Source organism: Delphinapterus leucas, chromosome 2 (assembly GCF_059928025.1).
Source record: "Delphinapterus leucas isolate spDelLeu-1000000601 "Yukka" chromosome 2, BTC_Dleu_Yukka2, whole genome shotgun sequence".
Classification (NCBI taxonomy): domain Eukaryota; kingdom Metazoa; phylum Chordata; class Mammalia; order Artiodactyla; family Monodontidae; genus Delphinapterus; species Delphinapterus leucas.
The window spans coordinates 59,176,082-59,187,640 of NC_143130.1; the positions used below are offsets into that span (position 1 = coordinate 59,176,082).

General features: G+C 43.5%; 1 protein-coding gene across 1 annotated transcript; it reads left to right on the forward strand.

The window, feature by feature from the left end:
• Nucleotides 1–9,020: 9,020 nt before the first annotated feature.
• NDN (necdin, MAGE family member) lies at nt 9,021–11,259 on the forward strand. Its single transcript, XM_022566429.3, has one exon. It carries the CDS (start codon nt 9,144–9,146, stop codon nt 10,119–10,121), a length of 978 nt encoding a protein of 325 aa, XP_022422137.1. The 5' UTR covers nt 9,021–9,143; the 3' UTR covers nt 10,122–11,259.
• The last annotated feature ends 300 nt before the right edge of the window (nt 11,260–11,559 follow it).

Genomic DNA, 11,559 nt, shown 5'->3' on the forward strand with positions numbered 1-11,559 from the left:
AAGACATCTCCTCTCAAAAAATTCTGTTAAGATAATAAAAAAGGCTAACTGTAACTGGGATAAAATATTTGCAAAGCACACTTCACCAAAGATGACATGTGATTGATGATAAGCACATGACAAGATGGTCAATATTAGTCATTAGGTAAATGCAATTAAAACTACAATGTGATACCACTGCACACCTATTAGAATGGTCAAAATTTTAAATGACTGTGCCACGGGTTTGTGAGAATGTGGAGGAACTTGTACCCTCATGTACTGTTAGTGGGAATGTGAAAGTTTACAACTTTGGAAAAATATTTTGGCAATTTTTTGAAAAGTTAAACATTAGCCTACCATATGATCTAGCCATGTCATTTCCAGGGAGAGAAATGAAGGCGTATGTCCATACAAAGTATTTTACATAAATGTTCAGAGCAATTTTATTTGCAACAGCTCTAAGCTGGAAACGGTCAAAATGTTATCAATAGAGTTAAACAGAGTGATTAGATGGTTAAACAAACACATTTGTGGTATATTCATACAATAGAATACTACTCAGGAAAAAAATGCATAAACTCTTGGTATATGCTATAATATGGATGAATCTTAAAATAACAATGTTGAGTTAAAGAAGCCAAATAGAAAAGATTATATACTGTATGATTCATTTATAAAAAATGCAGACTATTGTGACAGAAAGCAGATCATTTGTTACCTGAAAGTAAAAGTGGGTTGGGGTGCGATTACAAGGGGACATGAGAAAACATTTGAGGGTCATAAATATTACCTTGACTGGGGTAATGATTTCATGAATATTTATTTATTTGTCAAGGCATACCCTTTAAATATATGCAGTTTATCATATATCAATTATACCTCAATAAAGCTGTTAAAAATATAAGGCTTCACCTGTGGAATTAATGGTGAATAATTGAGAAACAGCAGAGCTAAGATTTTCAAAGGCACATATTAAACAGTATCTATGCCTATTTGTCCCCTGCCCCATAATGTATAGGCAGAATCTCACTGACCTGGAGGAAAACTTACAGTTCTACACCCCTGTCTTCTATGAAAAAAAAAAAAAAAGCCTTCTCTCACCTTTCCCAGGAGAGTAGAGAGTTCAGTCCAATGAGGGCTGCAGTAGGCATGGGGTGAGAATGCATTCAAGTTGTCATCACAGGCTGTGGTATAATTAAGAATTTGTCTGGTCTTTGTTCCAGGTTCCTGGCTCAGAACTTCGAAAACCTTTGTAATTTCATGAGTGACAAGAGTGTCCTCGCTATGCTAATGAGGTGCATCATGGGGGGCCAGTGAATTACTTCCAAGTGGGGGCTGGTTACCAGAAATATCAATCATGACTAGAAGGTTGGGGCTTTCATCTTCCAGACCACAAGGGTGGAGAGGGTGGCTGGAGGCTGAGTTTGATCACATGGCCAGTGATTTAAACACTCATGCCTACACAAAAAGAAACCAATAAAAACTCTGGAACTGAAGCTCGGTAGTGAACACGTTAATGTCCTGAGAGGGTGACACACCCTGACCCCACAGGGTGAGGACATGGAAAATCTATGCTGGGAAACCTCCCAGACCTTGCCCTATGTATATCCTTCATAATAAAACTATAATCCTATATGTAGTATTCTTAGTGAGTTCTGTAAGTCATTCTAGTGAATTGTGGAACCTGAAAGGGTCATGGGAACTTCCAAAGTTATAGATAGTTGGTCAAAAGTGTGGGTAGCCTGGGAACCCCTGAATTGCAGTTTGTGTCAAAATAAGGACAGTATTGTTTAAGACCTTACCCTTTAACCTGTGGGGTCTGCACTAACCCTGAGTGGTAATTTCCAGAACTGAATTGCAGTACCTGCAGTTGGGGTTGAAAGAGTACAAGCAATACAATAAATGTAAAGCAAAATGGGGATCATTTATCTCTTTCATTGATACATTAATGGAAAGGGAGACATATAAGGCCAGCATTATAAGATTTATTTTATCTAATTTTATATCATTATGTAATTATAAAAATTAATCCCTGGCCATCAATGTGAGCAGGTAGAAGCAGCCATTCTAATAACTAAGGACTCAGATGTAATGAGGACGATGGGGTCCCATTTTCATGAAATGAAGAGCCTTTCTTATTCCAAAAGTTAGTACCTGGATGTAAGATCCTAATTTATCAGTGGTTAAGTGGAATTTGAGGCTATTTCCCATGGGACTCCCAAAGACAGCCAATAGGACCTAATGATATTGAGACAGTGAACTCCCCTCCTCCTGAGGCCAGCCTTCTGTAGGTCACTATGACTGTACTGTACCAGACACCAAGGAGTTATGAGAAATACTAGACTTGGACTATATCTAACATCTCAGTTCATTGTCTCTGAACGTGAAAGAATCCATGCAGTTCCTCGTAAACCCCAAGTTACTCTATGTAATTTTGAAATCATCTTTTTATTCATCCCTCCAAAGGGCTCACCTTTTGGAGGAAAAGGATTTTGCTAAGATTCTTTCTTCCATTGATTGTTTTCAAGCACCCAGGCTGTGTCTCCACTTCTTATACTAATGAAATACCTGGAATCTCAATTTTCGTAACAGATTATTAGCCCCTGTGGTAGGTTGGAAAATAGCCGCCACTCACCCCCACCCCCCACAAAGATATCCATGTCCTAATCTCTGAGACATGTGAATGCTACTTCAAATGGCAAAAAAACCCAAAAACAAAACAAAGTGTCCTTGCAGACAAAGATTAGGATCTCAAGACGAGATGACCCTGGACTTCAGTTGGGCCCTAAATCTAATGACTAGAAGACAGGAGAAGGAGATCAAAGATGGAGCGATATATGTGGGAGACAACTCTGTGAAGACCCACGTTAAGGTGGAGGGAGAAACTGGAGTTATTCTACCACAAACCAAAGAATGCCAGGAGCCACCAGATGCTTGGAGGAGTGAGGAAGGATTCTCGCCTAGAACTCCAGTGGGATTGTGGCCATGCCAATATCTTGATTTCAGATTTCTGCTGCCAGAACTAACAGGGAATAGAGTTGTGTTGTTTTATCCAACCCAGTTTATGGCAATTTGTCACAGCAGTCCTAGGAGAATGTTACTGGGGAAGATTTTAATTTCAGAAGATGTACTGGTTTCAGTGTAGGTGATAAACTGTAAGTAAATAAATAAACAGTGAGAAGATGCAGCAGAAGTTGACTGGTAATCTAGGTGAGAAAAATCAGTGGAAAATTGTATCGGCATGCTGAGAGAAGGGTAGCAGTGGAACTTAGGAGGTGAGTATTGTGTGACTCATTGGATGTGAGGATAATCAGTGGCATTCTCATTTCTTTCTGGGAAACTGGATGGACAGTCATGATATGTACTGTGAGGCAAGGGACATACAGGCAACAGAAAGATTGAGAGCAGCCACTGATTAAGTACAGTACATAGAATGTTGAATTTAAAGTTCAAAGTCATAATGTTCAGATGTCTCTTAAGCAGTTCAATATCCAGTTATAGACCACAGAAGAGACATCTAAGCTGAAGAAATAAATCTGGGGCTCATCAGTGTATAGACATCAACTTCAAGGTCTGGGAGATGGCACTTATCAAGGAGAACATAGTGTGAGGAGATAAGGGGGCATAAAGCAGGACCACGAAACACCTCAACTTTTAGGAGACACGTAAAATATTTGAGAAGGTGTAGACAGAGGGTTCTCAGTTGTCCCAGGAGTTGTGCATATGGAGAACTTGGGACTCTCTGGAAGAATACCGATGTCCTGGGTGGGGTGTGGACCTGTGTTGCCAGTATAAGTGAGGAAGCCAAGAGTGGGCTTAGTAGATAACTTGATCATTAAAAGGATAATAGGAAATACTACAAACACCAGTACACACACAAAATTAGCAACTTAGATGAAATACACCAACTCCTTAAAAACCACAAAGCACCAAAATTCACCCAGAATGAAAAAGATAATCTGATAGGTCTACAATCAAGTTGAATTGGTAGTTACAAACCATTTGAAAAAGAAATTTCTAGGTACTGGTGGTTCCATTGAAAAAATTCTACCAAATATTTAAAAAAGGAATAAAAACAATTCTATACATTTTCTTCCATAAAATTGAAGAGTGGGGAACATTCTCCAAGTTATTTTAAGAGGCTCTTATATCAAAACCAGATAAAGCCCATGCAAAAAGTGAAAATTATAGACCAGTATCTATGATGAATACTCACATAAGCATCCTTAACAAAATATCAGCAGATTAATTCAGCAACATGTAAAAAGAATTACGCACCACAAACTTGTACCCAGGGTCTGATTGAACAGGATTTATCTTCACAAAGATGTTGAAGATGAAGCAATCTATTTTAACAGGTCCTAGAACAGGTCCAGTGAGAAAAGTCATATGATAGTCTGGAAACAGGCTTACATGACCTGGGCTTCTTGGTCAGCTCTGTCTTTCCTCACTCCTGCTTGTAATTTTCAGTGGTTCTCAACTAGAGACCAGACTGCCCATAAAAGGGTTTTTGGCTGTGTAGGGGGAAGGTATCTTCTTTTTCTTTTCCTACACTTCTTTTTTGCTTTTCCCATGTCCAGAAGGCATTCATATGTGTGTTGATAGGGACAGAGGTGTTCAGATGTTGGTACTTGTGTGGTGTGCATTATGGTCTCACACAATGAAAAATAGCACCACTCTCATGCCAGGACTGTTCTTTTTGAAGAACCTTGCTCTAGACAGTCTCTCAAGGTGGTGCTATTTAACATGTTTATCTCCCAAACTTCTACTGTCAGTCCAGGCATCTTTCCTGAGACATACATACCCAGATACCTGCTGGGCACGACCCCTCCCTCTTCCCAGATACATCTCTCTGAATAGTCTCAGGAAGTGATGCCTTCATATCCTGGATCCACAATACTGCTCAATCCCAGCCACCCTGAGACAGGATCCCAGTGGTCCCTGGTATTCACCATCTCCCTTCACCTTTCCTTATTATTTACATCCCTACTGAGCCTCCATTGCCTCTGTTCTATTCTCTGCAACAACATTGTGCCTCGTGAGATATGCATGGCAACATAATGCATAATGATTATTTAATTACTAACTTGTTTATTTGCTTATGGCCCTTTTTCTCCACCATTTCTCCTCACTGTGGATTGCAGAGACCACGTCTCTCCTTCTCATTTATTTCCTCAGGCAAAATAACTGATGTAGTGTTTCATAAATAGTTGCATAATGAAGATGAAATGCAAGCAATCATCCATTTTTAAGTGGATTCCTGTGAAAACTCTCCTAATTGGTCTCTCTGCCTCTGCTTCTCTACCTGCCCCCAACTCCAGACTTACTCTGATTCCATTTGACTTTTCTAAAAGACACTCCTGACCCTGTTAGTCCTTGAGTGCTGGCAGGCTGCACTGTGGGTCTGGACAGGACTAGAAGGTCTCCGGTTGCAGAGGTGTCTTTAGGCCTCAGTTGGACAGGCATGCACAGTGTCCCCTAGGGAGACTGAAGGGGTGAAGGGCCAGGGTTGTGTCCTCTCCCTCACCCTCCCAACTGCGGACAGCAGCACTGCCTGTCCTCACTTCTTATTCTTTTCTAATTAAAAGGGGCCAGTCTGTCAAACAGTCCCAATGTGATTGGTTTCTCCCCTGACTGAGCTACTTTTCTAAAATGCAAATCTTTCAGGCACATGATAGACATTGCTCAATATTTGCTGAATGCATTAATGTAAGTTCTCTGTCTCAATTCCTTGGCCTGCAAGGCATTTGGGGCCCCTCTGGGGGCTCCAAGGTGGGGTTGCTGCCTATGTGGACAGGAAAGAGCCAGAAGGATTCACATTTCATTCGGGGCCTCTGGGCCTCTGCACTGTGAGCATGTACGCTGTCCACGGGAGGCTCTGGGGTGACCCCCCCTCCCTCTGTTCGCTATGGAAACCAGTGCCAGGACAGGCCTCTCCTCCTATTCCTGAGTCTGCCAAGAACAGCCTATTCCACAGTTGTGTAATCTTTTCCACATTACAGAGTTTGAAGCAACCCACCAGCAAAACTGTCCACACTAGAATATTTTATGTTAAAAGTTCTCCATATAGTTCTTGCATCCATGGAACTTCTATTTAAAGAATCTTGATTTAAAGAGTGGCCCTTCATGAGTTTTATGGGGAGAGATATTTTGCAACCTTCAGGCCTTTGCTTCTAAGCTGCTGGCACTGAGAGGACTTATTGCCCACATCGAATAGCACCAAACCTGAAGATAACCAGTGAGCCTAAATTAGACAGTATTTGGCAAGGCAAGGCATCACTGGAGCTCCAGACCCAAATCTTGACCCTTGAATTAAAGAAGTTTTGGATGCCTCATGAGTACTGACTTCCTCTTCCACCCACAGTTGTCATCTGTCTTTTTATCTTATCTCTCTGAAGGTCTGCATCTCTGGGTTATGGAGAGACACCTTATTAGGTGTTACTATCAAGCCACCAAACTACTGTCCTCTCCCATGACACATCTGCAGGTGCACTTTCTCTACTTAAGGGATATCCCAAGCTTTACTTTTTTCCACCCCCTCTCCATGGAAATGCACCCTCTTCAGCCGATCTTTTCCTGGAAGAAAATGATATCACATTAGCAGGTGTACAGTTGGGCTCCAATGGTGAGCAGCACTAGGGGTTTACTCTGTACTTGGTTTCAAACTTGGCATCAATTCTAAAGTTTTAAACCCTCTGAGTATAATCCCTCATAGTGGTTCCAGTCCACAGGCTCTGGGATAGTATTAAACAACCCTCCCAATAGAAAAAAGGTGTGGAGTGAGCTGTGGCAGAGGTAGGAGTTTACTGTTGGCCATGGGAAACTTCACCAAAATGAGGACAAGTCCAGCTCAGGCAGCAGCTGAAACACAAGCAATTCTCTGGCCAGAGCTCTGTTATCCCACAGCAGCAGGAGCTCCTATAATTTTAAAATTGTTGTTTGTAAAATTGCTTTCCTACTTTTTCTATATAAGTGTTAATTGTTGTGCTCAAGCTTGTGATCATTAATTCATTAAATCTAGGAAGGTGAAATAGGAGGATTTAATTTTCATAATCTCACAATGGCAAAATTATGGTCCATGGCTAAAGTTGAGCTGAGATTTAAATTATAGGCTCAAACATTTTCATTATTAAAAAAATCTTAAACGAACACAATCATTAACCCAAACAGTTAGAAAAAGAATAAATATCCAGGGGTTCCCTGGTGGTGCAGTGGTTGAGAGTCTGCCTGCCAATGCAGGGGACATGGGTTCGTGCCCCGGTCCAGGAAGATCCCACATGCTGTGGAGCCGCTAGGCCTGTGAGCCATGGCTGCTGAGCCTGCGCATCTGGAGCCTGTGCTCCACAATGGAAGAGGCCACAACAGTGAGAGGCCTGCGTACTGCAAAAAAAAAAAAAGAAGAAGAAAATTAGAGGAGATAAAATGCAAGAAATGAGGACGAGTTTAAGAAGAATGGGGGCAATCAATATATTTGAGTCATTCTTACATAATTAAAAAAAAACTAATATAACTGACACCGCCCTGTAAGATATTTTTTAAAAATAGAAATCTATAAATTAAAGAGGAAAATGATGAACAGGAAAAGAATCCCACTGAGACGTATCTGAATGATCTGTAGGAATTATCCTCGTGAAGTAAGAGGATAAGGGGTGCTATTGGACTGGTGTGGGAATGGTCCTGCTAAGGGCGATACAAGCATGAAAATCCAAAGATAGAAAAACAGCATGGAAGACCGTTTGAAGTCAATCTACCTGAGAAAAAATAAAGTGAAAAATGAGAAAGGGGATATAAGCAAATAAAGAGAGGATGCTAGAAATCTCAAGACAATATTGTAAATATGCTTTGGGTTTCAACTGACAATAACCAGACTCAGGAGGGCATACTTAAGAAGCTGTCAGCTGGAGGAAACCCAGGAAGGGTTGAAAAACCACATTGGCTCAGACCAGGGTTGCTGGTCATCCTCAGGAACCTTGGATCCAGAGGTTCCTGCACCTATTCCTTTCTTCAAGGATGCTTCTCTGGGAGTGTAGCTTTGTCTTTGCCCACTGCAGATTTGTTTTCTAAAATTGAAAAAAAACACCAATATGTTACATCTCATGTCGTTGGTCATCTGAGAAAGTCTGACATATACGATCTAGGGGACCTATGTTAATTAAAAAAAAAAGTCTTGGGAGGGATATGGGTGTGGTTGCCAACATGGGACCAGTCAGTTTCTGTGAAAGGTGGGGGTGGGGTCCTGTGAGAAGGTGAAGTTTCCACAGGAACAAATGTGGAGGTTGCAGCAGTCATAAGGGGAAGGAAGATCCTGGACAAACAGGGTGAAAGCCATCATACAAGTCTGTGCTAATAAATACGGCAATCTGTGTGATGGGATCCTAATGAAACAAATTAAAAATTACATCAAAATCATCCAAGGGAAGTGGAAAACCAAAATCAATGACCATTAAAACACTAAGAACGTCATTAGTATATTACCTTCAAGAAAGTTTCCACTGCACACAGATTGACTACCTTCTGCATTTTTCATTTGTAACCCTTGATTTGGTAGGGAATCAATCAATTTTTATTACTATTCCTCAGAATTCCAATCTCCCACATCTTTTTCAGAGTTTACACATTTTCTTGAGCAATCCTGACTGTTCTCTCAGTTTACATTCTCACACTTGTCCGAAAGCCAAATTGACACACCAGCCTAGGTCTTGCTCTGGGACTCATCTCTTAACTTGATTCTGGATATACCCAATTGAACATCTCCTAAGCTTAAGTTACCATCTTTCCCCTTAAACTTGCTCCTTGTCCAGTGCTCATCCATCTCCACACCCTCCTCTCCAAGACCTTAGCCCCAACAGGACGCCTGGGGTGGGGGTGGTGATCCTTGATGCCATATTCTAGCAGAGCCTCTACCCTCCTTGGGGCCTCACTAACCCCCACCCCCAACTCCCTCCCGCCAGGCGCCCCGCCCGCCCGCCCGCCTGCCCGCCTGCCAGGCCCGCGGACGCGCAGGCGCACTGGCCCGTCCCGCCGCTGCCCCGCCCTGCCCAGCCGCTGCGGAAGGCGCCGCGCGTAGCAACGCGCACTTCCTCTCTAGGAGTCCGAGGAGGGATCGCAGACTCGAAGAGCTCCTGGACTCGGCCGCCGTGCCCTTGCCGGACGGAGCAGACATGTCCGAACAAAGTAAGGATGTGTGCGACCTCAACTTTGCAGCCGAGGCCTCCAACTCCGAGGTGCACAGCAGCCCCGGGGTTTCCGGAGGACCCTCTTTGCCCGCGTCTCAGGCCGCGATCTTCCCAGGGCCGGAGAGCCCTCCCGTAGGCCCGACCGACGCCCCTCTGGCCTCGCCGGCGCCCCAGGCCCCAAGCGAAGAGGGAGACCCGAAAGCCCTGCAGCAGGCCGCGGAGGAAGGCCGCGCCCACCAGGCCCCGAGCGCAGCGCAGCCCGGCCCGGCGCCGCCGGCCCCGGCCCAGCTGGTGCAGAAGGCGCACGAGCTCATGTGGTACGTTCTGGTCAAGGACCAGAAGAGGATGATCATCTGGTTCCCAGACATGGTGAAGGATGTCATCGGCAGTTACAAGAAGTGGTGCAGAAGCATCCTCCGGCGCACCAGCCTCATCCTCGCCCGGGTGTTCGGGCTGCACCTGAGGCTGACCAGCCTACACACCATGGAGTTCTCGCTGGTCAAAGCTCTGGAGCCCGAGGAGCTGGACAGGGTCGCTTTGAGCAACCGCATGCCGATGACAGGCCTCCTGCTGATGATCCTGAGCCTCATCTACGTGAAGGGTCGCGGCGCCCGAGAGAGTGCCGTCTGGAACGTGCTGCGCATCCTAGGGCTGAGGCCTTGGAAGAAGCACTCCACCTTCGGAGACGTGAGAAAGCTCATCACCGAGGAGTTCGTCCAGCAGAACTACCTGAAGTACCAGCGCGTTCCCCACGTCGAGCCCCCTGAGTACGAGTTCTTCTGGGGCTCCCGTGCCAGCCGTGAAATCACCAAGATGCAGATCATGGAGTTCCTGGCCAGGGTCTTTAAGAAAGACCCCCAGGCCTGGCCTTCCCGCTACAGGGAAGCACTGGAAGAGGCCAGAGCCCTGCGGGAGGCCAACCCCACTGCCCACTGCCCCCGCAACAGTGTCTCCGAGGACTAGCAAGGTCTGAAGGCAGATGGATGGTTTCTGCCCCTCACCAGGGCGGTGGAGGGGTGGGGGTGGGACATTAGAGTATTCAGGATTTACAGTGCAGTATTTCACGTGTAACTTTTAAGTTTTCAGTACAGTGCTTTTATACCTTTTAATGCAATGATGTATTAATTTCAGTAATATTAGGTAGAGTGTAGGATTCATGCATGTTTGTTTATAAGTAAGCTCAGTTGGTGCTTTTGCTTTTGTGCTACCTTTCTTGAATTTTTTGTACCAGAGACGTGCTAAACTTATGAAATACATTGAGACATTTTCCATCTTATTCTTTTACATGGAACGGAGGATGTGTATTGGGTAGACTGGTCCTGGAGAGTTTGGAAGAACTCCCCAGAAAAGCTGGCCTAACCAAGAGAAAAGTCAAGACCCCTGTCTTTGTGATCTCCCTGGGCACAGGAAACATCCATGTGGAGTGTGGTGATGTGGACTGAAATGGGCGCAACATGGGCACACTTTACTAAACACAGATACAACCCCACCATGAGTAAACTTTAAAGTAAACATTAAAGATTCTTGTGATACAATCATTCATGGAAAAGTGTACTTTATCTTTTTAACAAAATATTATGGGTTGGGAATGGGAATTACAAAATGTACAGATACCACTATTTCATCTAATAGGGCGGGGACATCACTATGCATCATGACTCATAAATGTGTGAAGTGTATAGCTTTATTTTCAAAATGGAACTCACAAGTTCAATTCAGAACTTTGACAACTAGAGAAAAGTATAAGAACCAAAAAAGAGTCCTAATCACATCACATAGAAATAATAAATATTAATATTTAGAGTAATTTCCTCTCTTGCATTTCTACATTTTATGGAAAATAATAGCTGTTTTTGTGGGCACTAAAAGAGTGAGGCATTGTACTAAATCCTTTATGTGTATTTTCTCTTTTTATTTAATTCTCACAACAGCCTTGTGAGGCAGGCACTTATTACATCTGCACTGTGGAGGAAATACAGGAACAAAGCAGGTAATTAAATTTCCCTAGATCATAAAGTCTTCCTTTGAGGAGAGGCTAGGGTTTGGACTCAGATTGAATGAGTCCATAGCCTATACTTTTACCCGCCTGCCTCCAGCTGCTCCCCTACCTCCTGCCTTTTAGTTTATGCCTTTTAAAAAATTCCTTGTTAGAGTCTGTACTTTTAGCTCCCTACCCCGCAATCCATTCACACAAGGCTAGGGGTTTTATTTTTCTAATGAATCCTCACATTAATCTTCTAGAGGAAGCAGTCATATTATGACTGTACAAATCAAGAAACTTCATTTCGGAGAGATTAATGGACCTAACCAAGTCATGTTCCTGCTTAGCAGTGAAACCAAGATTTGAAACATGGTCTTCCCTGAAGGACTGGAATGATGGAGCAGTCTCTAATCAGTGGTG

Excerpts from the sequence above, each read along its gene's own strand:
- NDN (XM_022566429.3), top strand. The coding sequence starts at position 9,144 with ATGTCCGAACAAAGTAAGGATGTGTGCGACCTCAACTTTGCAGCCGAG.